This window comes from Ammospiza caudacuta, chromosome 20, assembly GCF_027887145.1.
Source record: "Ammospiza caudacuta isolate bAmmCau1 chromosome 20, bAmmCau1.pri, whole genome shotgun sequence".
NCBI lineage: Eukaryota > Metazoa > Chordata > Aves > Passeriformes > Passerellidae > Ammospiza > Ammospiza caudacuta.
This window is the reverse complement of record NC_080612.1, coordinates 4,701,708-4,729,070: the sequence shown is the minus strand read 5'-3', so window position 1 is coordinate 4,729,070 and position 27,363 is coordinate 4,701,708. Positions and strand designations below refer to the sequence as shown.

At 54.0% G+C, this 27,363-nt stretch overlaps 3 protein-coding genes across 3 annotated transcripts; 2 read left to right on the top strand and 1 right to left on the bottom strand.

Annotated features, from left to right (window-relative positions):
- The first annotated feature begins 10,805 nt into the window (after positions 1-10,805).
- SPACA6 (sperm acrosome associated 6) lies at positions 10,806-15,787 on the top strand. Its single transcript, XM_058818029.1, has 9 exons — positions 10,806-10,974; positions 11,500-11,571; positions 11,889-11,957; positions 12,102-12,125; positions 12,212-12,289; positions 12,759-12,862; positions 14,099-14,252; positions 14,959-15,103; positions 15,694-15,787. Exons 1-9 carry the CDS (start codon positions 10,806-10,808, stop codon positions 15,785-15,787), a joined length of 909 nt encoding a protein of 302 aa, XP_058674012.1.
- Positions 15,788-17,758: 1,971 nt separating this feature from the next.
- Positions 17,759-20,236, top strand: LOC131566559 (fibrinogen-like protein 1-like protein). Its single transcript, XM_058817894.1, has 3 exons — positions 17,759-17,950; positions 18,444-18,572; positions 19,139-20,236. Exons 1-3 carry the CDS (start codon positions 17,947-17,949, stop codon positions 19,765-19,767), a joined length of 762 nt encoding a protein of 253 aa, XP_058673877.1. The 5' UTR covers positions 17,759-17,946; the 3' UTR covers positions 19,768-20,236.
- A 1,169-nt stretch (positions 20,237-21,405) lies between these two features.
- Positions 21,406-24,825, bottom strand: LOC131566537 (fibrinogen-like protein 1-like protein). The gene is made up of 3 exons (XM_058817869.1): positions 24,760-24,825; positions 23,606-23,728; positions 21,406-22,447 (listed from the first exon to the last, which is right to left on the bottom strand). The coding sequence occupies exons 1-3, from the start codon at positions 24,761-24,763 to the stop codon at positions 21,807-21,809; spliced, it is 768 nt and encodes a 255-aa protein (XP_058673852.1). The 5' UTR covers positions 24,764-24,825; the 3' UTR covers positions 21,406-21,806.
- Between the last annotated feature and the right edge of the window lie 2,538 nt (positions 24,826-27,363).

The following is a 27,363-nucleotide window of genomic DNA, read 5'->3' as shown; positions in this document are numbered from 1 at the left end:
GATGTTCCACCCTTGGTCCTCTCAGCTCTAGGACAAAAAGGAGGCCACTGGTTACCCCCAGGTCGAATGCTTAAGCATCAAGTTGTCCTGTTGGACCAGGATGATGTGGAACTGCAGACACCTCTGCCTTGCAGCCAGCCACATTGCTGGGATCTGTACCAGAAAGAAGCCTCACAACATGACTGTGTTCATCAGCTTCACTGCAGCAGAGGAGATCCTCTGGGAGAAGATCCGTACTGGGAATTGTCCGCAAGTGGGAGCAATTTTGTGAGCAAAGGAGAGCAGAAGTTTGGGTGTGCAGTAGGGCCCAATCCAAGCCATCCCATTACCTCTTACCACCTGTGCACACAAGGCTGAGCTGCTCGGTCTATGGCAGCCTGGAATTGTCACAGGGAAGAAGGGGAGCATATGGGCTAATTCTAAGTGTGCATTTGGGGCAGTTCCTGCCCCTGGAGCTCTCTGGAACAAAGGAGGGCTCCATTCAGCACAAGGATCTCCTGTCAAAGGTGGAGACATTATCAGACACCTACTAGAAAGTGTTCAGGTACCAGCCAAAGTGGCTGTCGTGCATTGCAAAGCTCTTCCATTTGGAAATACATCAATTAGTGTGGGAAACGGACTGGCAGATAAAGCTGCTAAAGGGGTGGCAGAGAAAAGCATCCTAATGTGTGGATGCCATGGGACAGAGAGAAACTCTAAGTGTTTCTCATAGTGGCTTGTGAGAAGTTTTAGGGATTTGGAAAGATGTGATAATTCATTGAGCATAAAAAGTTTGCAGGTGTGTTTTTCTACTTTATTTTTCTGTTCCTCTCAAGGACCGTGTGTGAGAAAGATGTTTCTGTTAGTTAGGCAATAGAATAGAACCTGTTGTACCACTCTATAAAAACTGTGTGGTTCTTTTGAATAAAGCCTTCTTTGCCTTTGCTACAATCCTGCCTCTGTCTTGCCTCGACCTCGGTGCAAGAGTGACACTCATAGTTGCTGTACTAAAATGGGTGACCTTTCCAATGTAACCCAGAATAACAAGCACAAGACAAAATGCTGGCAAAATTGAATGGCCCTAGATTTAAAATATGATAAGTTTTCAAAAAAAATTTTATTAAGTGGTTTATTGGTAATTGTTGCATTTTAGTGTCATATTGCTAAAAATATGTAGTGAAAAGTTTAGGGAGTGGGTGTGCATTGTGTGAGGAGCTATTCCCATGCAGCCTGGTGCTGGGAATAAAGAAATGCCTGATTCCTAATAGTAAAATTAGTGAAAGACAGTTTGAGTTATCCCGGTATTGTCAGTGACAGTGGGAAAAGGCGCTGCCTCTTTTTCAGAACGTTTTTTATTAACCTCATAAAATGAAAAAGCTAATTCTCTAACAACAATTGTCACAGACGTTTCTCTCTGCTGAAACAACGTCCCTGGTGGAGCACTGGCTTCCCAGTCCTGTCCAGCTGCTTGAGGGCTGCTGAAGTCTCACGGGGCTGGAGTGGTTGGAGGAGCCCTGGTGCCTTGCTGGGACACTGCGCCTGGCCGGTGATCCCGTGAGGTGGCCGGGACTGGGGGTGAGACAGGGACAAGGGTGAGCCCCCAGTCCCCGGGGCTGCCCCGCCTGGGTCAGCTCAGCCAGCTCAGCACGGGGCAGCAGGAGGGTCACCTGCTTGGCCAGAGACCCCCAGGGAGCAGGTGCAGACCCAGCAGACAAGCAGGCTCATCTCCCCCGGATCCCCCTGCCCTGACAGGGCCACACCTGGCTCATCCAGAGTCCTGATCACTATGGGAAGCTGGTCCCTCGGGATGTGTCCACCCCTGCCCAGCAGCTGGGTCACTCTGGGCTGGGAAGGAAAGAGCAGCAGGGTGAAACGCAGGGCCCACTCCAGCATTCCCTAGCAACCCTCCCAAACCAGCTCTCCCCAAGGAAACTGAAGGCACAAATTCACCCCAGATCCTCAGCATCGCCCTGCCAGCCCCCACTGCACATGGCACGTCCCCACCTTCATCACCCTACCTTGTTGGGGAGGGTCACAAGTCCCTGCAGATATGACTTGTTCCGGAAAGAATCATGAATTGGTGGCAGTTTGCAAGTGCTGCTCTGATGCTCCCCAGAGTTCTGTGGCACATAAGAGCCACCACCACGAACCAGTGGCCTCCTGTGGGATGGGGCAGAGGACACTCAGTGCCCAGCCCTGTGGTATGCAGGGCATCACCCTGCTGTCCCAGGGAGGGGACTGGAAGCGCTGCCTGCAGGGGCATGTCCCTGCCAGCTCCTGTCACCTGCTGCAGGAGCCCCAAGCAGAAAGCAAAAGCCCCTCCCACACAGGGAAAAGCCCTCCTTGCTGTGTCAGGGCTACCCTGCACCCCAGGCGCTGGGGATGTTCCTCAGGGCCCTTACCTTTGGCTGGGTGGTGGGTCCCTGTTGGGGGGCATCGGCTGCAAATACGGGAGTGTCTTGGGGTACCTGGGGAGGGCAGGAGTCACAGGTGTGTGACAGGGGAAAAAGAACCTGCTCCTGTTGGAGGCAGCGCCCCAAAGCCATGGGATTGTAGCCCACGGCACCCCGCTGCCTGCAGGCCTTGGGATGAGCCCCCACAGGCCCTGGTGATGGGCAGGGCTGCAGAGGGGGCTCCCCACATCAGCCCCTCCCAAGCCGACACTGTCACCCCTGTGCCCAGCACAGCGGGTCACTGCTGGCACCCATCTCCCCCCATGGCAGCCCCGCTGCCCCCGAGGCACTGGTGCTACTCACTGGCCAGGAACCTGCACGCTGAGCATGCGGTCACACGACAGGCACGAGAAAGGCACTGGCAGCTGCCTAAGGAGGGTGAGGCAAGAGGGCTGGCTGAGCTCCTGGGCCCACAGCCCTGCAGCACACAGGCAGCAGCTCCCTGCAGCAGCCAGCTGCTGGGCAGCTCACTGCACAGGCTCACGGCCATTGCAGGCTGAACCGTGGGCTCTTGAGCCTGTTTCTGCCCATCCCCAAGGTGCTGGCTGGCGCCAGGTGAAGGGCACAGGCACCCATGCCACCATCCCAAGCAGCCCCTGCAGCGCTTTCAGCCCCTCTCTGGCACCAAAGTGCCCCCGTGTGCACAGCCAGGAGGGCAGGGCACGGCCCAGCTCTGGGGCACTGCATGTCACAGCCCTGCCTGGGAGGAGCAGTTGCCATCGCTGTCCCCAAAGCCATCAGAATATCCATGGCACTCACTTCTTCAGCCCAGCTCCACTGTCACCCTCCTTCATCTCATTCCTGAGCTCGTCAATGCTTCTCTTCCAGGTGTCCACCATTTGGTTACGGAAAGTCTTCAGCTCCAGGCGATCCAGCTGTGAACAGGTGCAGAGCCTCAGCCAGCTGCTCCAGGATGTGACATGGAGCTCTCCAGGGAAAAGCCTGGACGGGGATCCTCAGAGGGATGCTGCCTCAGGCTGCCAAGTCCCAAAGTGGTGGGGACGAGGAACCCCTCACCTTCTTCTCCTCCACAACGCTGAACTGCTGCTGCGTATTGTTCCAGTGCTGCTCCTGGCCTGAAATCTGGCTCTGCAACTCCTTCATCCTCTCATCCAGACGCTCCATATTTGCCTCAAACTGGCTGCGATTGACTTTGCTGCCCAAGGCAGCTTTGTCTGCTTTCTAGCAGAGGGGAAGGGCAGGAGAGCAGTGGGGACAGGGATGAGGAACGGCAGGCAGGGCCAGCGTGTGAGGGGCAGAGGGAGGAGTGCTTCCTGCAGGCCATCATGCCCCTTTCAGGCTGCTGTGGCCCCATTTGCCCCAGCACCCTGGTGAGCTTGGTGCCACCATGTGAAGGGTGAGGGACCCCTGAGCTCAGGAAATTGTCCCTCCCCAGACCAGTTCAGCCACTCAGCCCCCAAGGGACAAGGGGCATTTGTCACCCTGCCCAAGAAGCCCTGGGCTGGCACAGAGGCCCCTCTAGACTGTACCATGTCCATTGCAGCCATCATGTCCAGTTGATCTACTTTCTCCTTCTGCAGCTTCTCCAGAGACTGGAACAGCATCTTTCAGCACAGAAAGGAACACACATGATGACACCACAGTAAGGTTGGAGCTGCATCCTGGCCAGGAGAACAGAACCTGCTCCCCTTGCCCTAAAACCTCAAGGAAAGGCACTTGGGACCAGCACAGGGCTGAAAAGGCCGGCAGGAGAATCCTTGGGATTTCTGCCTGGTGTTTGCCTGGGGGTATACTCTGGCCTCAATTGGGTTTCAGCTACACACCTCGATTTCTTTCTGCTTTTGTTCAGTGTCCTTCTGGAGGATCCCAGAAACAATGCTGAGCTTCTCATAGTCCCTTTGCAGCTGTTCAACTATTGCATCATTGGGCTGTATCTGCTCTGGGTCCTGCTCCAAGGAGGAAAAGCATTTGTTGCTGACCAAAGAGGGTCTGGCTGCTCCACAGGGGTAAACCCGCATTTCTCAGCCAGTGGCCATGAGCTCTCAGTGCCAGCAGGACGTTTGCATCAAGGCTTTAATTTCTGTCCATGCTGCTGACTGGTCCAGGCCCCTTTGGGGCAGTTTGGGTCTACCCCAAGGGATGTCCTCAGTCCCCCATGCTGCCAGCTGCCTACCTGGCCCCAGTTCCTCATCATCTTCTCAAACTTGCCCATAGCCATCTGCCGGGACTCCAGGGATTCCATCTGCTCCTCAAGTTTCTCGCAGCGCTTGAGGAGCTCCCCCAAATGCTCGTTGAGGTCGAAGGTGCAGTTGGAGCACTCTGCCTTTACCCTCTCCGCCTCCTCCTGCACACTCTCCACCATCTCCTCTATCTCAGCCAGCTGCAGGAAGGGCAGAGAGAATTGGCTCCAGAGATGGGATGAATGGAACCATCAGTCCTGCGTGCTGTGCGCCTCAGTGGCCCCAGCCGGTTGGGGAATATGGCTGGGAACCCCACCAGGACTACTGCACCAAGCCAGGAGTGGTGGGAGTGCTGCCCCAGGACCTCATCTGCTTGTTCACCTTGTTGGCTGTCTCAGCCACCAGCTGCTCCAGCATGGCCTTCCTCATCTCCTGCTCCTCTTCCATCTTCTGCAGCTCACGCCTTGTCTCCTCCACCAAAGCCCTGGCCAGAGAGATGGGGGCAAGGGCAGTGTTACCCCTGCAGGGCTGCTGGGCATCCCATGCCCACAAACCAGGATGCTGCCAGACCATCTGGGCTCCCTTGCAGCCCCCCGGGGTATGAAACCCACTCCTGTCCCCTTACGCGAGTTGCTGAGAGATTTCGTTGCTGCTCTCTTCTTTCCAATTGGCTATATCCTGCCTCAGCTTTTTCATGTCCTCCTCCATCTTCTTCATCTGGGAAGGCCAGTGATGGTAGAGTCAGGGCACACAGGCATGTTGTCTCAGCATGGGGGCTCTTCAGCTGCACAGAAAGCCCCAGGGCCACCACCCTTTCCCCAGCCCCTCACTCCAAACCTCAGGGAGCCACACTGAAGTTCCCCATGAGAGCCCAAAGCTGATGTCACCCCATAGCTTACTGCGGCAGCCAGCTCCTTAATCTTCCATGCATTTTGGTTCTGTGTTGTCTTTATGATGTCAATCTCCTCAGGGACATCCACGGAGGAAGACGCGTCCTAGTAGAGAGGGGTGGTGGGAGTCAGTCTCTGGGGAGGGCCTGTGGGGGCTGGCAGGGTGGTGGGGGCAGGCAGCACACTCCATGCATCCAGCCAGCAGAGCAGAGGGTATGGGCTGCTGTCTCAGACCCAAAACCTGCTCCCAGCAGCAGTTCACCTCATCCGCTGCCTCCTCGGCCTTCTTCCTCTTCTCTGCCCTCTGGAACTGTAAGAGAGGCAACTCCTTGAAAAGTGTCAGGAGGGAAACAACTTCACCACCACAGTGGTCTGCACAGACCTGGGCCTTCTGGTGGTTGAGTCTTTTGGCACAACACCCCAAAGAGCCCCACCCTGGCACGGGCAGCCCTTGGCACAGCCAGGTGAGCAGGGAGAGTCCCGGTGCCACCTGCCCCAGCGGGGCTCAGTGCCAGAGCACTGAAGCCCCTCCAGACAGCAAAGAGCCCCTGCCAGCGGCTCTGCCAGGGCAGTGAGGGCAGAGCCAAGCACTGCTGTCTGAGGAAGTGGGGAGGGGCTGTGTGCTGGGGGAGTGCCCGGGGGGCTGGGGAGAGCCTCTACCTTGGACATCTGTTTCTTGCACTCCTCCATCTCACTCTTAACTTCTCTGACTTCAGCAACCACATCAGCAAGTGAGGGGCCACTGAGCTGGCCTGGCCACGGCTCCTGGCTGGTCAGGTACTGCACGTCCAGGTGCTCCAGCACGGCCTGCAGCAGTTTTCTCATGGCTGCAAAGTGAACAGTCCCCTCCTGGGGCATCCCAATGGCAACATCAAGCATCTGGGAGAGGCTGAGTGTGTCCAGGAATGTTGCCATATCTGCACACTCTCCGTCCCTGATGTGTCACAAGCCTTCTGCCCAGTTGGGTCTGTCAGGGATAATAAAAGTATAATGAAAGGGCTGACAAAAGCAATGATAAAAATGACGAGTAGCCAGCAGGCTCCTTCCTCATCGCTTGTCCAACAAAGGACTGGACCCTGCTCTGCTCTTGCCCCTTTTCATCACAATTCCTGTTGCTAGGCAGCACACGTCATCCCTGCCAGACATTGGGTCACAGACTCATGGAGTCAAGGAATGGCTTGGGCTGGAAGGGATCCCAAAGATCCTCTCATTCCAATCCCCTGCCATAGGCAGGAACACCTTCCACTAGACCAGGTTGCTCCAAGTCCCATCCAGCCTGGCCCCGGACACTTTCAGGAATGGGCTGACACAATTTCTTTGGGCAACCTGTGCCAAGGCATCACAACCCTCTCAGGAAGATTTTCTTCCCAATACCCAGTCTAACCCTGCTGTCTCACAATGTGAAGCCATTGCCTCTTGTCCTGTCATTCAAGGCCGCTGTGCCAAGTCCCTCTCCAGCCCATTTGGAGCCCTTTAATGACTGAAAGGTGCTTGAAAGTCTCGCAGGACAGGAGAGGCCTCACTACTTTTCTTTTAATCCGTTTAAGACTTGAGTTAGAGCTAAACCACTTGTCCAGCTGCTGTGTCAGAGTCCTGTTCTGTGGCATTTCATGTTCTCAGTTTCTTCTTGCATTGTGGAGCGGGCAGCAAGCCTGGCTTTGCTGTGCAGTGAACTGCCAGTGTGAGTCACCACGGGCTGGGCACTGCAACAACCACAAAGGCCCAGATGAAGGCCAAGGGTACCTTTGTGTTTGTTTCCTCACCAAGAGAGGGATCCCCCAAGCAGCTCCTGGGCAGAGGCTGCAGGTGGGGCCAGCAGCCCCACAAGAGCTCAGTCCCTGGGAGAGAATCACCAACCTGCTGCTTTCCCCGGGGTTTGAGACATGGCTACTTGGTGGTTTGGCACAGCAAACCCAAGGCCTGGTTTGGAGCATCCATTGGGATCAGCCTTTGCCAGGGAAGCAGTGGGGTGCTGTGCATGAGCCCCTGGCTGAGCTAGACAGACATTCCTCTGTGCCAGGGTCCGTGCCAGCCCTGCACACGGCGCTGCGCTGCAGGAATGGGGACACGGGGAAGCGGTGCCCGCCGTGTGTTCCCGTGTGTTGCCGTGTGTCCCCCCATGTCCGGCTGTGTTCCCCCGGCCAGGGAGCTGCTCTTGCCCGGCATGGCCGGGCCCAGCCGCCAGGGCTCGCCGGCAGCGGGCAGGAGCCGGCCCGGGCTGCGGGACACGGCGGGGCTGCCCGGCTGGAAAGCAGCTCTGGCTGCCGCCAGGGAGCTGTGGGCAAGGGGCTGCCGGCTGTGCGGGACGAAAGCCGCTGGGCCGGCCCCTAACGCTGTCGCGCAGAAAGGAAGGGCAGGAGAAAGCTGACAAATGAGCCGGGAATGTGGCAGTGCAGAGATGAAGGGACAAGTGCCCTTGGGGGCCGGGGCCAGCCCTCGGGCGCGGCTCCGAGCGGCTCGTGAGGCGGCGTCAGGGCTGCCTGTGAGGATTGCAGGCGGCAGCCGAGAGCAGCAGCGCCGGCAGTGCCAGCCGGGCCCCATGGCCATGTGGCCGTGCCTTCGCAGCCCGTGAGGGCCGCGGGCTCTGCAGCGCGGCTCCTGCTCCCACAGCCGGCCCGGAGCCTCAGGGCTGCCCCGCAGGCGCCGCGGGAGCAGCAGCGGCCTCAGGGCCTGGCCCGGGGCTCGATCTGCTCAGCCCGGGGGCAGAGCCAGAGCAGGGGGGAAGGAGCTGAAGGAGCACCAGGGAGCCCGGGGAGAGACAGGCTTTGAGACAAGGCTCTGTCTCTAATTTCAACAGTTTTTATTACTTTAATACAACTAAAAAGTCATGTTTCTCCACCACCTCTGGGCAGACCGTTCCAGTACTTTATCACTCCTTCTCTAAAGATTTCTTTCCTAATATCCAGACCGTGGTGCAGCTTGAGATTTGTCCTCTCGTTCTGTCAGTGCTGCCTGGAGAAAGAGCCCAACCCCTCCTGGGCACAGCCACCTTTCAGGGTGTTGTAGACTGATAAGGGCACCCCTGAGTCTCCTTTTGTCCATGCTGAGCACCCCCAGCTCCCTCAGGAGTTCCTCACAGGGTTTGTGTTCCCAGCCCCTCTCCAGCCTCGTTTCCTCCTCTGGATGTGCTCCAGCCCCTCCATGTCCTTCCCAAGCTGAGGGGCCAGAGCTGGACACAGCACTCAGGTGTGCCCTCAGCAGTGCCCAGTGCAGGGGCAGAATGAGCTCCCTGCTCCTGCTGGCCACACCATTCCTGATCCAGGCCAGGAGCCATTGGCCTTCTTGGCCACCAGGGCACTCTGCTGGCTCACGTTCAGTCGCTGTTGAGCAGCACCCCCAGGTCCCTTTCTGCCTGGGCACTGTCCAGCCACACCATCCCCAGCCTTGAGCATTGTAGGGGTTATTGTAGCCAAAATGCAGGACTGGCACTTGGATTTGTTAAACCTCATCCTATTGGACTCTGCCCATCCCTCCAACCATTCCAGTCTCTCTGCAGAGCCCTCTTACCTTCCAACAGATGGACACATGCTCCCAGCTTGGTGTCACCTGCAGATTTACTAGTGAAAGACTCAATCCCCTCATCCATGTCATCAATAAAAACATTGATCAGAGCTGGTCCCAGCACATAGCCTGGGGGACACCACTGGTGCCTGGCCCCAGCTGGATGCAGCACCATCCCCACCACTCTCTGGGCCCATCCAGCCAGGGCTGAGCCCAGCACAGAGTGCTCCTGTCCCAGCCATGGGCTGCAGTTTTTCCAAGAGCATGCTGTGGGAGACAGTGTCAAAGGCCTTGCTGGAGTCAGGGTACACAACATCCACAGCCTTTCCTGCGTCCACCAGGAGGGTCACCTGGTCATAAAAAGAGATCAGGTTGGTGAAACATGACCTACCCTTTCTAAACCCATGCTGTACAATCTGAAGTCTCCTCATGTGGAGGAAACAGGATCTGTGACTTGGCTCTCAGCCCAATCATCCCAAGAACAAAACCAAGAATCACCATAGGATTTACCAGTGTTGGAGTTTGAACCCCACATCCCCACAAACCTAACAGTGGGAGTCTGCTTTGGAGCAGATAAATTTAAATCTACCCCATGAAAAAGGAAATTAACAGTAGCTTTGACCAGATGCAGTCCAAGTGCCTCTGCAAACCCATATCCAGAAAAGAAAAGAAGTTCACACCCTGACATCCCTCCCAGGGAATCCAGAGCTTCATGGATACTCACGTGGCTCGAGCTGGGACCCTCTTCACAATCACTGAGATGTTCTTTGGGATCTGTGCATCATCAGAGTATTCTGAGAACAGCACAAATGCAGAACAAGTGTGAGTCAGTTGGGAAGAATGGGGCAGCCAGGAAGGGCGAAGGCTTTAGGAAATCCCTTCCCAAGTCCAGCTGAAGCTCAGGAAGCTCTCTGCTAGTGTTGGTGTTGTGGCATCTACAGCACCTGGCAAGGTCTCCAACATTTCCTGGGTTCACCTTAGTTTCTGCCCTGCAGGAGAGAGTTGGCAAGCATTGGGTTTGAATAGCCTAGGCTGTTGGACCACCTTGTTGTTTTTGTCACCGTGTGCTTTGTCAGACACCTGCGTAGTGACCATGGCTGCCAGCTGTGGGTCACTGTCTCAGTGCTCATTAACAGGAGAGGGATGAGAGTGAATATTTGCAAGCTGGATGGAAAAAGCAACTTGCATTTATTACATGTTTTGGCACATATCAGGTCAGGTCTTACAGCATCTTCTGCCTTCTAGAGGTTTTGCACCAATCTTTAGTCTCATGCTTGTTTTTCACTGTGTTGCTCTCTTCATCAGCAGCTCTTGTCTCTGTAAAACCAACAGCTGCTTTCTGAGTCTTTTGCTTTGTAGTTAATGTTTTGTAGTTTCTTTCTCTCTCTCCCTCTCTGTTTTGGAGAGCTGAACAATCTAATACCTTGCATCACACCAGGTGTGCATTCCTCTACTCAAGAGTACAATATAGAGGAGAGGCAGAAGAATCTCCTCAGGACATACAAACACCATGTCCTGGACAGTCCCAGCCATCTTTGGCTGCTGTCACTTTGGGCTCAGTTCATCCTGCTCAAATGTGAGGCTTACACATTCCTTGCTGGGTTCTGCCCACACCTTTGGCTGGTGTGAGGTCAGTGTGGCTAGCTAGAGTGTGGCCTCCTGCCTTACCTGGTTCCATGGCGACCCAGGTGCCCAGGTTCCACCTTGGAACCCTGCCTTTGTCCAGGGAAGCCAGGCACTTGTGTGCTAGGTTTGGGGTCATGGGGTGGTGGTGTTGGGCCCTGATGCTGGTGTTAGTCCCCCGGCACACTAGAAACCTTAGCTTGTGGCTGTGGGTCTTGATGTCCTGCCTCCCTGAGGTTAACCCCTGCCTGCTCTGCTTTGGGCCCCCTATTCAGCGGGCACGGCTTTGCCATGAGATTACCGGGGCCTTTGTCGATGAGCTCAGACATAAAAAATGCATTGAGGCCATTGTTGAGGCTTCTAAACCACTTGCCTCTGTCACTGTAGGTATGTCATGAGTCCCTAGGGACACCAAACCCAACAGGGATCCTGCCCAAGGACCTCTGTCCTGACTGAATCCCTGTCCCTCCTTTCCACCAGGGACATCCATCCCAAAGGGGATCCTCACCCTGAACTGCAACCCAGAGCCCTCTGGGGTTTCCCATTTCAACCAAGACCCTCACACTGACATTGAACAAGATTCCAGGAAGCTGGGGACCCTAGGGACCCACCCCAGACAAGCTAAGGTCTTCTCAGTCCTGATTTGGCCCCTAGGGACTTTTGGGAATCCCAAACCTGCCTGGAACCCTGAGAATCCCACAACCGTGACCACTGGGGACACACTGGGGGCCCCTGGGGCCCTACCTAAGACCTTAGGAATCCACAGGGACACCGAACCTTTCCCAGTATCCCTTAAATCTTGTTCAGGACTTCAGGAACCCCCAGAAACCCCCAGATCTTACTGAACCATCCCATCCCTGAAACTCCAACCCTAACCCTGTACTGATTCCTGTGTCCCTGTGCTGGTTCCAGCGTCAGGACAGCGTGAGGAGCTTCGGGAGATCGTCATGGATGCCATGTTTTCTCTAGAGGAGCGATGGAAGAGTGAGCAGGCTGAGGGACGTGGGACATGGGGCAAGAGGGGTGGGATGTGGAGGCCTTGAAGGGTGATGGAGGTGAAATAGAAGATATATGAAGGTCTAGGAGCTGTAAAGGGATATTTGGGGAATCCTGAGGATACATGGGTTTCAAGTTATACAGCTTCTTGGGGAGTTTGAGGGGATATTTGGGAAGGTATCTCACTTCAGGAGGGATATATGGAGTCAAAGTGAGTTATATAAAGGATCTCTGGGGTCTGGGAAAGGTTTATGGGGACCAGGGGGAGGGCACATTGTCTTACCTGCACATTTGGGACACGCCAGAGTCCCTGAACAAGTCTCTGCAGGAAGCTGTCAACAGAATCTGGAAGAAGCTGAGCGAGCTGGAAAAAGGTATGGGGCCACCCTGGGAACCCCTGTCCTAGAGAAACTCCCAGGGACCCCATCTGGGCTGGACAAGGGCTGAATCCTGACAGCTCATTACAAGGATGTGGGTCCCCAGTGATGCCCAGTCTAACGCTGCTTCCTCCCCACCAGTTCCAGCCTGTGTCCCACCCTGTGGTGAGTGCCCATCCTTCTGTCTTGCCCTCCCCTGTCTCCTCGTACATCTCCCACTTCCCTGGGACCACCAAGTCTCTCTTTCCCAGGATTCCAGCCAGCTGCCCGTGTGTTCCAGTGTGCTACCTGCCGCTTCGTGGACTGTCAGTTTGCCCTGGACTGCCCAGGTATGATGGGGCCATGAGAGGCTGTTGTGTTAATGGTAAGGAAATCTTTCTCAACTTCCTCCCATTCTTAGGTTATATTTGTGCTACTTTTTATGTTTGGGGGCACTTGAGTGACTCCAGTCACACTTCTGGTACTGATTGAGGTCTAACTTTGCTTTTAAAGGTCTAAGCTAGAAAAATGCAGAATGTGTGCTCAGCTAAGGTGGTCATACATTGGGGGCAGGTAGCTTTTGGGATGGAGGTGTCTTCAGTATTATAATGAGATTATAGTGAGCAAAGTTGATCCAGAAGACAGGATTTCACCACAAGAATCTCTGGGGACTCCCCATGTTTCTCACCCACGGTCCCACACTGAGTGCACCTGCCCAGGTGTACACCTGCCAGGAGTCCCTGCAGCCAGCCCAGGAGCACCATCATGTCTGTCAGTGCATGTGCAGATGGGAGCTCACGAGCCCATCAATGCTCCCAGTGCAGGACCTGTGGACCTACACAGATGAAACCATCGTGCTGCGCTGCACTGTGCCTTTCCACATCCCGCCCGGCGTGCCCGTCACCTGGATGTTTGCCCCAAATGTGAGTCACACATGGTCCTGCAAGGGTGTGAGCAGATGTATGTTCTCAGATCCATGTGTGCACGTGTAGAACCATAACTTCACAGGATGGTTTGGGTTGAAAACAACCTTAAATCTCATGTCATTCCAATCCCCTGGAAGGTGTGGACGCCTTCCACCAGACCAGGCTGCTTCAAGGCCCAACCAACCTGGCTTTGGATGCTTCCAAGGATGCCACATTTTACCTGCACAACCCGTGCCAGGGTGTTGTGGGCAGAGTGGGAGCTTCAGACAAAGTTTGTTAAAGAAGCCCTGCTGCTGAATCTGAGGGTCAGAAAGGATTCCTTTGTGTATTTAAACTCTTTCAGAGAGATGGGTTCAGATGAAGGTAAATCCTTCATTAGCCTCAGAATATGGCAACAGTTTAAATCTTAGGAATTATTTTGGCCCAAAAGTCCTAATGATGGCAAATCAGATATATTTATAAAAAGGAGCTATTTAGTGAACAAATGAACAGGCAAAATAGATGAAATATCTTGCCCAGAATTACTTATTACACGGTATAAAACTAAAAGAACTACTAATAGATTACAGCATAACACAGAACAGTGCACTATATCAAGGTATCTATATTAAAGCTAGCAAAAAAAAATAGTATTGAATAGGAGCCAAGTGTAGCTTTACCACCAAAATGACAATAATGTACACAGACTCCTTCACTCCACCCCTGGGGGATTAACTGGGAAACAGGTGTCCCTATTTATGTGAGACATTCCACACATTTCCAGGAAAACCTATAGAAGCCTTCTACTTTGCAGAAGTTTGCTGTGGCTTTTATAGTTGTAAAGTGACTTGCTGTCAGTCAGAAATCCAGCTTATCTTCCATGTCTCACCTTGACAGAAAGATGTTTATTGGCAGTTGGGAGATGCCAACCCAGTGGTGCAAAAATAACTCATTACAAGACAGATTGTCCTGTTTGAGTTATCTGACTGGCTAACAACAGATAGGCTCTTGAGGGGTTGAGATGCTCTGCTACACAGGGCCTCACCACACTCACAGGGAAGAAGTCCTTCCTGCATGTGCAGGAGGTGACTTTTGTGTGCACCCTGGGTGTACATGCACGTGGGATGGGAGCTGTGTGCACAAGAAGCACAAAGGGGACACGTCAAGCACATGCAGGACACAGGTGCCTCTGTGTGTGCAGTTCTGTGTGCCCGCTGCTCTGGGCAGTGCTGATGGGTCCCCCCTGTGCCCCAGCTGCGCACACAGGACATGGCACTGTTCAAGGAGCTCAAGGGGAATCCAGCGAAGCCCTTCAGTCTGACCATTGAGGAACCTGCTCCAGGAACCGTTGCGTGTCGCCTGGGGGAGCAAACCAAGCCCATTATCCGCAAATTCTTCTACCTCAATGGTGAGCCCAGACCCCTGAGAGCCCTGGGGCAGGGAGCAGGGTGGAGCAGAGTGGGACCTGGGACACCTGGCTCCATGGGGGGGTGAACAGGGTGCCAGGATGCCTGGTTCATGGTGGACAGGTGGATTAGAGCATGTGTTTATCAATTCTGGGATCTCCCAGTGCAGGAATAATGTGCTCTGATTCCATGATTTCAGAAGGCTGAAGAAATGCTTTATTAAGCTATAGTATGTTACACTAATACTATTTAAAACTATACCAAAAAGATACCAAAGAAAAACCCATGACTGTCTGGAGACAGTCACAGCACAGGTTTAACTTAATTAGCTAATCAATCTAAACAACTCCCACAAGTGTCTAATTAACAAATGACTCATAGTAAACAATCTCCATAACACATTCCACATGTGCTAAACAACAAGAACAACAAATAGAGATAAAAATTGTTTTCTCTTCTCTGAACTTCTCACTACCTTCCCTAAGAAAAATCCTAGAAGAGAGAATTATGTCTCTCTCTGTTCAGAGACTGTGAACACCACATGTGCTCCCTGGTGCCTGACTCCCCTGGGAGCGTGTGGGGTGGAGCAGGGACCCCCAGCTGCCTGGGTCACTGGGGACAGAGAGGTCTGTGGCTGGAGCAAGATCTGCAGGGATAGCTGGTCCCTGGGTGCAGGGCCCATGACCTGAGGGGGCTGGGTCTCCACAGTATCAGAGGGAAGCGTGGAGGAAGAGAAAGGACTCCAGACTCTGTTCAGCACTGTGCTGAAGTCGGATGACAAGACACCTACCCACATACCATACCTGGGGCTGGCTCTGGGTTTTGGCTCCATGGCATTAGTTCTGCTGTTGGTGTGAGTACTCCTGACCTGGTGAATTATACTCTGAAAACCCCCATGCTTCTGGAGCTCTTCTCAGACCAGCTTGGGACTCCCTATCCCCTCTGCATTCTCAGTCCCTTGGGACTCCCTATCCCCTCTGCATTCTCAGTCCCTCGGGATTCCCTGCAAGTACAAGGGGACCCACGTGTCCAAGGGTAGGCCAAAGACTGCCAGGACTCCTAAATTCACAGGACCTTCCATGTCTCCTGGGGCTCCCTTTGCCCTCTGGCCCATTCCAGGATCTCCCCCTTGCACCCAGTAGCACTCCAGGCTGCCTTTACTTCCTCCAGATTCCCTAATTATCCCTGAAACCCTACAACTTTCCTTGGTTTTCCCTACAACCCTTGCTGGCCCTTTTTGGATTCCAGTTACAATCAGTTACCCCAGTAGCCCCAGGATACCATAGCTTCACCCTTAGGCCCATCACTTGCTCCAAGGACCCCCCAGTTGCCCCTTGAGCCCTCCAAATGTCCAATGTGTCCCTGTCCTCCCTACATACACCCTGATGGGAATAGGGTGTCCCCCCTGCTCCCCTTTTCTCCATTCCTCCTTCTGTCTCCCAGGGCCAGCTGGCAGTGCCTCAGTGTCCGTCAGATGCGCCGCAGACGTGGACATCAGGGTACCCAGGAGGATTCCAGACCCCTGGATTCAGTCTAGGGCACTGTAGCACATGGATCCACCCCAGAGGACCAAAATTTCTGCAATTGCTTTTCTTGTGCTAGTCTTAAAATAGAAATACAGAGTTCTGAAAACCTGGATTATGCTTGTGGTAGAAATATTGGGTACTTGGGCTTGCAGACATTAAACCTGGGTATTGGGCAGCATTTCCTTTCCCTGGGTGGGAATTCCAGCTGCAGCTGGAATTGCAGAGCTCTCAGTGGTGGTGATGCTGCAGGGTGGGGGAGAAGGGTAGTAACTTGACAGACTTGCTTTAGAGCTGCTTTAAATTGGGCAAGAATCAATGGGAGTGGTTGAGAAACACAGGGGATGGGTCCCTTGGCTGCCTCTGACTCCAGCAAGGGCCAACACTAGAACAATGTGAGCAAAATTGGTCAAAAACTATGGTATCAAAGTGGGGTCTCAGGGCAAAAAGAGGAGGGGGAAGCATCTCTGCTTGCTTGAGATCAGCAGATGGACAGTGTCTCACCTTCTCCCCTGAAGGGATGCCTCTGCTTGAGCTTCACACCTCCAAGTGTATTGGAGCAGACCTGGGAATGGTTTGTGTATATAACTGGGTCAATATATATTTATAGCTAATTGATCCTGTTACTATCTTTTCTGTCATTAATACGTGTTAACACTCCATAGTGCATTTATCACCAACATCCTGAATCTGCTTTCCTGTTCCTTCCCTACACCATGCTATTTGTGAACCTGGATTGTGTGAGTTCTTATTTGACTGGGCTAGACCGTGCTGGTAAACTGCACTATGGGGAATTTGTGATCTCACAAGCTCCCACTGAACACAGCCAGATTTATTGTGCCAGATACTGTATCAGATTTATACTTTTGTGCACTGCCTGCCCCCGCCATTCTTTCTGAGTGCTTTAAAACCAAACTATACCTTTGCATGTTTCCAAATTCTCTCTGTTCCCTCTGAGTGCTCCTCTGGACTTCACTTACAATCACTCTCAGATGCACTCCATTCCTATTCAGATGCTTTCATATCCTTTTCATTCCCCTTGTTGTGCTCTCTTAGAACCCCTCTGTTGTTCTCCTTGCACTAACAGATGTTGCCATTTTTCCCCTTGTACACTCTTGTGCCCTCCATTTCCCTCTGTGTGCACCCAGATCTCGTCTGTTCCACTCCTTGAGTACTCAGATCTCCTTTGGTCCTTTCAGCATCTCTTTAGTGCTGACTTTTCTCCCCTGGGCAAGCTCACGTCCTCTTTTGCTCACCTCAGATTCCCTCTGCTGACCTCCATAGATGCTCAGATCCCACTGTTCCTTCTGTGGGTGCTCAGTTCCTATGGGCTCCACCATGATATCCCTCACCACCCCTCTGTGCCCACTCAATCCCTTGTTTTTCCTCCAAGCATACTTAGCTCCCCTCTGTACATGCTCAGATCCCCATTGCTGCTCTCCATCCACCTGTTTTCACTCCAATCCTGGGCAGATGCTTTCCTCTCACCCTGCATGGCCACAACTGTCTCACCTGCCTTACAGAAACCTTTCACCAGGCCCTTCAGCTGCTTCCTTGCAGGGCAGGACTGTGTCCCACTGAGAAGTCAAGACTTCTCCTGCTTCCCCCAGATACAGACCCCTCTGCCAGTGTCATGCACCCCAGAACATATCAGCTGCTCCAAACACTGCCCCACAGCAGTTCCCCTCCATGGGGACCTTGGGGCTGCTCTGCTGCCCCACCCCAAGCCAGGCTGGGCTGGAGCACATTAAACAAGAGCCCCTTGACCTGGCAGCACCAGCTGCAGTGGTGGGAGGCAGGGACAGACCTGTGTTTGCTCTCCACCTGGCTGGGCACTGTGGCATTCAAGTGTTTGCTGAGCAATGCTCTTCAAAGTTTGCAAATATGCTGTTCCTTGGGGAAATTCCATCCAAGTCACTCAGCACTCACAGAAGAGACCATTCCAAGGATTCTTGCTGGCACGGGAATTCTTTCCTTTGCAATCCAGAACCACAGGCACCTCCAGCTCAGCTGGTGTTTTCTGCAGGCACAAAGGAAACCAACCTGATCTCCTGCAGCAGGAAAGGGAGGCAGGACCCACTCAGCCCGCCCAGTGCAGAGGGCACTACAAATCCCTCTGTGTGCCCGGCCAGTGCAGAGCTGTGCGCTCCAGAGGGCATTTCCACAGGGAGCAATGGGTGAGTACAGGGCTGGGAAGTGGGCACTGCTTGCCAGCAATGGAGAGGGCAAAGGGAGGGCAGCTCAGCCACGGGGAGAGGCTCCATGCTCTGGTTCCTGCACACTGATGGGCAGAGCAAAGCTAGGGCAGCTCAGCAAGGGAGAGAAGACTCCATGTTCTGCTTCCTGCACTCTGATGGGGAGCAGTGGCACCGGTGCCCTTTAGGGGCATTTGCCCCCTCTGAGCACCAGCTGCTCATGCCCTTGGCTCAGGCAGTTGTTGGCTGCTTTGCTCTGCCCAAAACTACCCCGTGTTTGACTTGTCCACCACTGATCAAGGGGAGAGGGCAAGTTGTGACCCCTCTGGTAAGCTTTGCAGCTTGCAGGGAGCAGCCTGATGCTGCCCAGCATGTTTGGTGCCCTCCTGCACCTCACAGGCTCCTGTTAGTGTGGTGTTGGTGTCGTGGGAGGGATGGTCACATTTCTTCTTTTCTTCTTGTCTCTTTCTACCAGCTCAGTCTCTTCTGCTCCTTGCTTCTCTGCTCATCTTGGCTTCACCAGGCCATTGTGTGCACACACAAAGCCTAAACACCTTCAAGAAATCTCCCTCCAACTCTTCATTGAGTGCTCTGAAGAGAACCAGTAGGTAACATCCCTTGGGCACCTGGTGTTGTGTGCATGTGTTCAGCCAGCTTTGGGTGGGGCAGGACTGTGCACTGTCCCTTGTCCTGGCCCTGCTCCAGGATGGAGGATGGTGAAGGTGTGCCCAGCACAGGCTGCAGGGCTCTGTGTGTGTGTGCACTGTGCAGGCTGGGAAGGGTGGCTTTGTGCTTGAAGGGATTGTTTTTCCCCATTCCCTGAGTCACAGGCAGGGGCTAGATCCTCCTCACCTTCCTCCCAGCATGGCTGTAGTGGCACAGCCCCTTTGTCAGGAGACCCAGGGGAGCCCACTGGTGCCCGTACTCAGTCTCTTGGACTGATATCAGCTTAGCTCAGTCAGTCTGGGGCCTTTCAGTGGGGCTGATTGCTATTGGTCTTCCCTATGAAAAAGGAACAGAGGGTAGACGTCAACCCACTCTCACCTCCAGACCTCTCTGGGCTGGGAGAGCTGGTTATCCCCCACGTGGCCTGGCCACATGAATCTCCCTCCTGCCAGGGTTTTGTCCTGATACCCAGGTTTTGTTCTGTCCCCCTGTGTGCTGCCCCAGCTTGGCCCAGGGACTGCAGCGAGGTTCTGGCTGGCAGCCCCAGTGGTGTGTACATCATCCAGCCCACGGGGCTGCACCCCATCATGGTGTTCTGTGAGATGAGCGGGGCAGACGGGGGCTGGACCGTCATCCAGAGGAACCGGCGGGACACGGACATCACCTGGGCCGAGTCCTGGAGCACCTACAAGCACGGCTTTGGCAATGTGCACGCTGAGTTCTGGCTGGGCACTGAGTACATCCACCAGATCACCAGGCAGAAGATGTACCAGGTCAGGTTTGTCATCTGGGATGCTGCAAACAACATGAAGTTTGCAGACTACAACCTGTTCAGCCTGGATGATGAGTCCCAGGGCTACCGGCTGAGGCTGGGAGCACACTCGGGGACAGCAGAGGATGCCATGGATTCTGACAATCCCAGGAAAGTGCATAACAACATGAAGTTCTCCACCAAGGATCGGGATCAGGACACTTACAGAGGGAACTGTGCCTCACGCTATGGGGGTGGGTGGTGGTACTCAGCGTGTTACTCTGTGCAGCTGAACGTCAAGGGGGGGCTGACGTGGGGCAAGCTGTGCAAGGGGACCTGCAGAGCCTCGGCCATCCTCATCAAACCAACCCCACACCCCTAGAACTCCACACCCCTCTGTCCACATGCAGCACATGGCCCAGCCAGTGCCCTGCTGGGGCCCATTTGATGATGAGGCCTTGGGGGTGAATAGGGATGCTCCTCTATATCAAGAACTGCCTTGCTTTCCTCCTGTCCTGAAAAGTAGCAAAGCTCCTGGCTCTGTCTCTGGCCATTCACCTTTGGTGGCTTATGGGGGGAATATTATTAGAATGCATCTTTATAAACACTGTAGTATCCAAGCATGTTCCTTCAGGAGAGAGCTCTGTGCTCAGAAACCTAAACCCCTCCTGATCGGCATGGTCTTATGCTCTTTTTGCTTTGTGGGTGCAGATGTTTTCAGCAGAAAAGTAACCACCATCACCAGCTAACCTGACCTAAGCTATACTGACCCCAGGGCAGGCCATGTCCACAGCACATCCCTGCTGCAGTCCATGTTCATCCTGCAGAATAAAATCACTTTCAGACCTGCAGTGTCCTTCATTTATTTGGGAACTCCTTGCAACTGCTGCCTGTTTCAAGATTCTGGATCAGCTTGGGTCTGTGTGGAAGTGGTCTGGTGTGGTGATAACCTTGTGCACTGGACAACTGAGCAGTGGACATGGTACCTGTGGTGTGATGCTGAGCAGAAGGAGGATAATTGGCTGCTGTGCTGTTGTCTGGCAGTGCTGACAGAGCAGGTGTCTCACTGGCTGTACTCATAGATCCACAGAATATTCTGTGTTGGAAGGGACCCACAAGGATCACTGAGTGCAGCTATTCTCTTTCCAACAGAGACCCAGGAATGCAGCTCAGCACCACTCAGGGCTCCCTTCTGGCTGGAATGTTGTTTACCAGGAGCCCCAAGCCCTTGTTCAGCCTCTCCCCTTCTGTTAGGCTGTGCATCCAGGCTGGAGCACCAATGCCTTTTTAAGCCAGCAGCCACATCTCTTAGTCCAGAAGTGCTGCTCTCAGCTCAGCTCCAGCTGGGAAGCCTTTCTCAGCCAGCAGCACCCTCATATCTCTCTCCATCTTCCCAGGAAGCAGTGCTGCCCACCTGCAGGTGCCTCCAAGGCTGCCAAAGAATGCTCCTTGGGAACTTGACAGCTCCTCAGGAACAATGCACTGCCACAGCTCTGCAAGTGCCCTGGGACCTTGGTCACAGATTTTGGCTCCAGAGTCCCATGGTGTTCAGCATTCTGAGCCACAAAACCTTCCTTGAGCTCAGCTTTCCTTCCACAGAGGGAGGAGAGGAGCTGTGGGTTCTTTCAGGCCCCAAGATCAAATTTCCCTGCATCACAAGGGACCTTCATAGACACATTCCCTGTCTGCAGCAGGGAATAATGGGACCGACTGACCCACATCACTCACACCCTCAGGGAGTCCACTGCCCTCTCCACACTCCAGGCTGTGGTGGTTTCTTCTCTTTATCAGCACAAAGCAACCACCCAGCCATGAACAGGGGCAAACTGTGAGTGAGGGTTGTGCATGATCAGGGCTTTGCTGGCCCTGTTGGCTGATTTTAGCCTTACAGCCACAGTCCAGGCTGGAACAAGCCATTGAAAGGAGTATTGCCTAACACAGTTTCCCCCAAGTCTGCCACCCTGAAGAGTGGGCAGAGTGACCCCCCACACCGTGTGCAGGCAGACATGAGGCAGCACAGTCTGGCTCCAGGGTTTATTGCAGCTGATTCCTCCCACCATGGATAGCAGAGCTGTGGGGTGTACGGGGCTCAGGGAGGGAGCAGGGCCTGGGCAAAGCAGGGGTCACCGACTGCAGGGGAAGGGAGTTGGCACCGTGTCCCCCTCCCCAGGATGGGAGCGGGTGCACCCACCCCAAACCAGTGCCCGTGCCCCAGTGCCAGCCAGCATCATGGCACTGGACAAAGCTGCCCGTGTGCCCAGCACTCTGGGTGATGGCTCCTGAGCCCCAGGGCTGCTGTGTTTTGGCTGGTGAGGGAACAGGAGCTGTGGGAAGAGCAGGATGTGCACTGGGACTGGCATGGGAATGGGGCACCGAGCTGGGGATGGTGGCACCCCCACACTCCCAGGGGGCTGGGCACGGTCAACACACATCTGTGGGTTTGACCAGGATCAGGGAGGACGCACAGTCACCTTTATCACAGAATCCTGGCCACACAATGTAGTTTTTGGCATTGAGCAGGACGTTCTGGCACCTGTTGTACCACCACCCCCCGTAGCTCTTGGCGCAGTTCCCGCTGTACTGGTCCTGGTCCTTGTCGACCGTGCTGAACTTCATGTTGTCATGAATGCCCCCCTTCTTGGGGTGGTAGAGGGTCAGGTAGTCATCCCCATCTCCAGAGTGCCTGCCCAGCCTCAGGGGGTACCCGCTGGCCTCGTTCTCCACTCTGAAGATGTCATACTCGGCGTAGTGGGTGACGTTGGCTTTGTCCCGCACCACGAAGCGCACCTTGTATGTGCCCTGCTGCGTCAGCAGGTGCAGGTACTCGGTGCCCAGCCAGTAATCGCTGTGCACGTTGCCAAAGCCGTACTTGTAGGTGGTCCAGGATTGCTTCCACGTGAGCTCGGTGTCGTGGGAGTTCCTCTGCACCACGGTCCAGCCCTTGCCCTCGGTGTCCATGTCGCACCAGACCACGCGCGGGGGGGAGCGGGCGGGCTGGATCACGTACACCCCGCTGGGGCTGCCCTTGCGGAGGTGGCTGCAGTCCGGGGGGAACGCTGGGGCTGCAGCGGCAAACAGGGGATGGGGGACAGAGAAGGTCTCTTGTTGGGTTGTGATTTCAAGGCTAACCTCAGGCCCCTCCCCTGATAATTCCCTCCCAGGTGTGTCACTCACCTCTGCTTTCCATCCCTGACCCCTCCCAGCACTGTCTGTCAGTCCTGGCATTCCAGAAGGGCACTGAGTGATTGGCAGATCCAAAGGATGCCCTCTACCCCTGGGGGGCACTGGGCCATCCAGGTGTCCTTTGGCCCTCCCCTCCTGTCCCTGCTTGGTGGCTCCCTGCCCCTTCCCTGCCCCTCTCCCCGGGGTTAAAGGAGCAGCAACCACGGGCTCAGGGAGTTCTGTTGGAGCTGGTGCTGCATTCAGAGGCCTGAGGGCCAGAATAAAGCTCTGGATCCAAACCCTCCATCAGAACCAGCTCCTTTCCTTCACCATCGCCTTAAAGCTTCTCTGGCAGAGGGAAACCTGAGGAGCAGGTTTATGTTTTCCCTGGGACTCATGGCATTGGATAAGTAGGCTTTGTTCTGCCTTGGTCTTATAGAGGTCTCTTCCCCCAGCTTGTTATAATTTATCTGATCTCTCATGACTTACTAGCCAAACTAACTAATTTGTTTTTCTTGGTTTGTGTCTGATGGGAGACAATTTGCTGCGGGTAATTCCAATTCAACCCATGAAACTCTGGGGTCTTGCGGGTACTGTAATCCTCCCTTAAAGGGAGGAAGAGGATGTTCCTAATCCAACAAGACCTAAACAAATACCTAGAAGGATCTCTCCTAGAACTGAGCCTCGAAAATATGGCACAGCAACCCCTCCAAGCTGTTTTGGCACAGCAATCCTTCCAAGCTGTGGTGTTTTGGCACAGCAATCCTTCCAGCTGTTTTGGCACAGCAACCCTTCCAAGCTGTGGTGTTTTGGCACAGCAATCCTTCCGAGCTGTGGTGTTTTGGCAAAACCCTGTTGGTTTCAGCGTGGACCCACCAAGGGGTGAAGGTGACGTGGCAGCAGCCAGGCTGTAAAGCCCTCACTCAGGGGTTGTGTGTGTGAGGAGCTCCTGTGCTGTGCACTCCTTTGGGTGTTTGCTCCCCTTCCCCGGCACAGAGCAGCCCTGAGTATCCTGCTCTGCCCCCCTGTGCCCCCCTGTGCCCCAATCCCGTACTCACCGCTGCGGGGGCTGGCCGCGGGCACGGCGGGGCCGGCGCTGGCACAGAGCAGCAGCGTTGCCACCACCAGGGTGGGCAGCAGGACAAGGTCCCGGTGCAGCCAGGGTGTCCCAGCCTGGAGCCCTGGGGAGGAAAGTGCCCATCACTGACGCTGGCAGGGGGTGATGAACAAATCACCAACGGGATGGGGCTGCTGGGAACGTGCCTTGAGCTGATTCCTGCATCAGTCTCATTACATGGTTATGACAATGGGAAGATGCCACCAGCTCACATCCCAGGCAGCAGACCAAGAACTCAATGTTACAACTCACTTTATAAATTTTTTGACCAATCACATAAAGCAAAAGCACACTGACAGTAGTTCTATCCAACGACTATAAGCACAGGTACCTTTGGTTAAACAATGTTGGCTTATTTCAAATACAATACCTGCTTGTGAGTCTTAAACACAATGCACAGAGCTCCATTATTAAGATTCAACCTTCTTAATTTCTTGCTAGATAAACTTTTCTGTAGCTTAGAGAGTTATTCTAGAGAAGTGTTAATACATAGATCATTGTTCTACTTGTATTTGCTTTTCTACAGCTTAAATAATTTTTTCTGCTGACCAATCTCATGGCTGCTGCTTAGCTCTAATCACAGTTCTGCTGTCTCTGGGGCCTGCCTTCTGCAGCTTTCCCAAACCCTCTGATTTTGTGGATTCCCACACATCACCACAGCTCCTACTTCACTGCTCCTGAGCACACAGGAGGGAATGTCCTGAAACCCAAACCTTGTTTGCTGACCAGCAGCACCCCCTGCTCCCTGCCCTCACTCAGCTCCTGGGGAGATGCCACCGTGCCTGGGGCAGGATCCCTGAGCAGCCACACGTGCCACATGCACTGATCAAGCAGGGAAAGGACCAAGTGAAGCTCAGGTCTCCACATTAAGCCTCCTTGGCAGGGTGTTGGAACACCTGGCACAGGGAGCCTGGGGCAGGCACAGGCTGGCACCAAGCATGTGTGATGTTTGGTGCTTTGCTCTGGCAGCCCTCCTGCTCCCAGGGAAACTCACAGCTGCTGTCCTGCTCATCATTCCCTGCATACTCACCCCGTGAGGTCTCATTTGAGCCCAGCACCACACTGCAGTGAGGTGGAGCTGAGCAGGAAACTCACCCATCACGACACACCCAGCACAGAGCAGGAGCCAATGGAGCAGCCTCCCATCAGAGCTGGCCACGCTGCCTTTATAGGCACTGCACACACCCAGTGTGCTCACACTCAGCATTTCTAGAGGCACAAGGAGGCACTTGCAGAGTGTGGCTGGAGCAGTTTCCAGATCCCATGACGGCACAGCTGAGGGGAGGGACACGTGTGCTTCCAGCCAGAGAGTGCAGAACAACCCCTCCATGCTGAGGAGTTCCAGTTATTGACTGTCCCTGCATAAACACTACATGTGAATTGCACACTTGGAGCCAAATCCAGAGGGCTGTGATCAAAGTGAAGTGGAGAGACCCAGCTTTTTAAGGATATACAGAAACCAGCAAAGGAGGAGAGGTCTGTGTGACCAGTTCCAAGCACGACCTTGGAAAGCTGAGGACAGGTCCTCAAGAGAGGTCCCCCCTCACAACTCTCCACTGGCAGGTTTAGGATCAGTCAGGGGCTGGAGCCAGTGTCCTGCAGCCAGAGTTGCACCCCATGCTCTGAGCCAGGGCTCCAGTTCACAAACAGGGGTCTGTGGGTCCCTTTGCACTCTCCTTCCCAATCCCTGTCTTTGGCCAGTTGAGTCCCTACAGATCCACCTTCAGTCCCAGAAATGTTGATCAGGAGTTTCTCTGTCTTCTGGATCAAAATCCTCTCTGGACAAATGCTTTGGGAAGGTTGTTCTTTCTGCCAGAGGGTCCAGGAAGCTCCATAAGCTTTTCAAGTCAAATTTAAGAAGATAAAGATGTGGCCCTTCTACCTTCTTCTTCTGTGTTGGTTTCTGATCAGACTTTTTTTCACGGCACAGCTTCACACCTGCTCCTCAGAGCAATCCAGGGTCAAGCTGAGGTTCCCACCAAACTTGCCATGCTGTGGGAATCCAGCAGTGCCACTTGCAGGCCTTGATGGACAGTGGCACCCAGACATCTCCAAGATAATAGAAAGAGTCATAGTCTTTCTATTTAGAGAGAAAATAGTCAAGTTGTAGTCAATAGTCATTAGTCAACTCCTCAAGCTGCACCAGGGGAATTTTAGATTAGATATTTGGAAAAATTTCTTCATGGAGAAGGTTGTCAAGCGCTGGAGCAGGCTGCCCAGGACAGTGGTAGAGTCACCATCCCTGGAAACATTAAAAGAAATGTGGATATGACACTTGAGGACATGATTTGTTGGTGAACACAGTAATGCTGGGTTGACAGTTGGACTTACTGATCATAGAGGTCTTTTCCAACCTTAATGAATCCATGCTTCTGTGGTCAGGTTCCATCTGAACCCCTCAACGTCACTTCTGTCAGCTTGGTGAGAGGTTGGGAGCCAAGGAGGAGAGGAGGAGGAGATGATAGATGAGATGACATGACATGACATGAGGATGAGATGAGGTGAGGTGAGGTGAGGTGAGGTGAGGTGAGATGAGATGAGATGAGATGAGATGAGATGAGATGAGATGAGATGAGATGAGATATGAGATGAGGAGGAGATGTCTGTGCTGCCAGGTCCAAGCACAGTGGGAAGGGCTGAGTGTGGGCTCCATGTGAGGCAAACCCAGCTGGATCCAGGATCCTTGATGAAGGGACACAGGGCAGGGCTGGAAATGTGCTATGGCAGAGATGGGAGCAGTCCATCCAGGAAATAAACCACCCACAGAGTAAGTCTGAGATCCATCCAGAAAAGGTGGACAGAGAGGGGACTGGGGTCCCCCTTTGTGCTCCCAGTGTGGCTCAGATGAGGACTGGAGCTCTGGGGCTGAGTTTAAACTGAGTTTAAACCTCACAGGCCCAGGGGAAGGCCCTGGGTGTGACAGGCCATGAGGGCCATGACAGCTGTTAACCCTGAAAGGGCAAATCCCCCAGCTGGGCTGGCTGTGGGGGCCCAGCACTGAGATGTGAGGGCTGGAGAGGGGGTCTGCAGAGAACTGGAGACACAGGGTGTCCAAAAACAGGGGGATCTCTGGGTGCCTCTGGTTTGGCCTCAGTGCCAAACTTGAATGGGCTGTTTAGGGTCGGTTGTGAATGTCAGGGAATGGAGGCCCCATAACTTCTCTTCCTTTTATTTATTTTTTTTTTTTTGTCTTTGAACAGACTCAAGCAGATTTTTTAAAATCTAATTTCCCTTCCTTCCCCTTTTCCCTGGCATGGATGCCTGCAGTGTTCTCAGTCAGGAGGGCTCCTGCAGCCCAGCAGCCAGAAAGATTTGAAAGAAAGGTCTGGCATTTTCTGTACACATCCATGGTGTGAGTGCTCCTAGAGCAGAGAGGGGCTCCAAGTGAGACCATTTTACATCAATGGCACTTCATGATGCCCAGAACCCCCTTGAGATTGGTGCCAGGGGGGCACAGCGGGTGTTGCACAAGGGCAGTGTGGCAGTGGCAGGGCAGGGGTGTCAGCAGGCACTGGAGTGGAGCTTTGTGAAGTTCAGGGCTCAGTTTCCCAGAACACTGGAGTGCCTCTTCCCTGAAGGGTCTGTGGGGTTCCCAGGGGCTGCTGAGCTCAATGCCAGCTCTGAAGAGAGCGATTTACGCCTGTGTTTGATTTCCATCCAGAGGTGAAGGTCACCTGGGTGTTTGCTCACCAGTTGAGC

Bases quoted from the DNA above. Each gene is read 5' to 3' on its own strand.
- SPACA6 (XM_058818029.1), top strand. From the start codon at position 10,806: ATGTCCTGCCTCCCTGAGGTTAACCCCTGCCTGCTCTGCTTTGGGCCC. The intron at 10,975-11,499 runs GTATGTCATGAG...TGCTGGTTCCAG, and splicing joins ACTTGCCTCTGTCACTGTAG to CGTCAGGACAGCGTGAGGAG. The intron at 12,126-12,211 runs GTGAGTGCCCAT...TCTCTTTCCCAG, and splicing joins AGCCTGTGTCCCACCCTGTG to GATTCCAGCCAGCTGCCCGT.
- LOC131566559 (XM_058817894.1), top strand. The intron at 18,573-19,138 runs GTAGGTAACATC...GTGCTGCCCCAG, and splicing joins GAGTGCTCTGAAGAGAACCA to CTTGGCCCAGGGACTGCAGC.
- LOC131566537 (XM_058817869.1), bottom strand. The intron at 22,448-23,605 runs GTGAGTACGGGA...TTGCCGCTGCAG, and splicing joins CGCGGCCAGCCCCCGCAGCG to CCCCAGCGTTCCCCCCGGAC.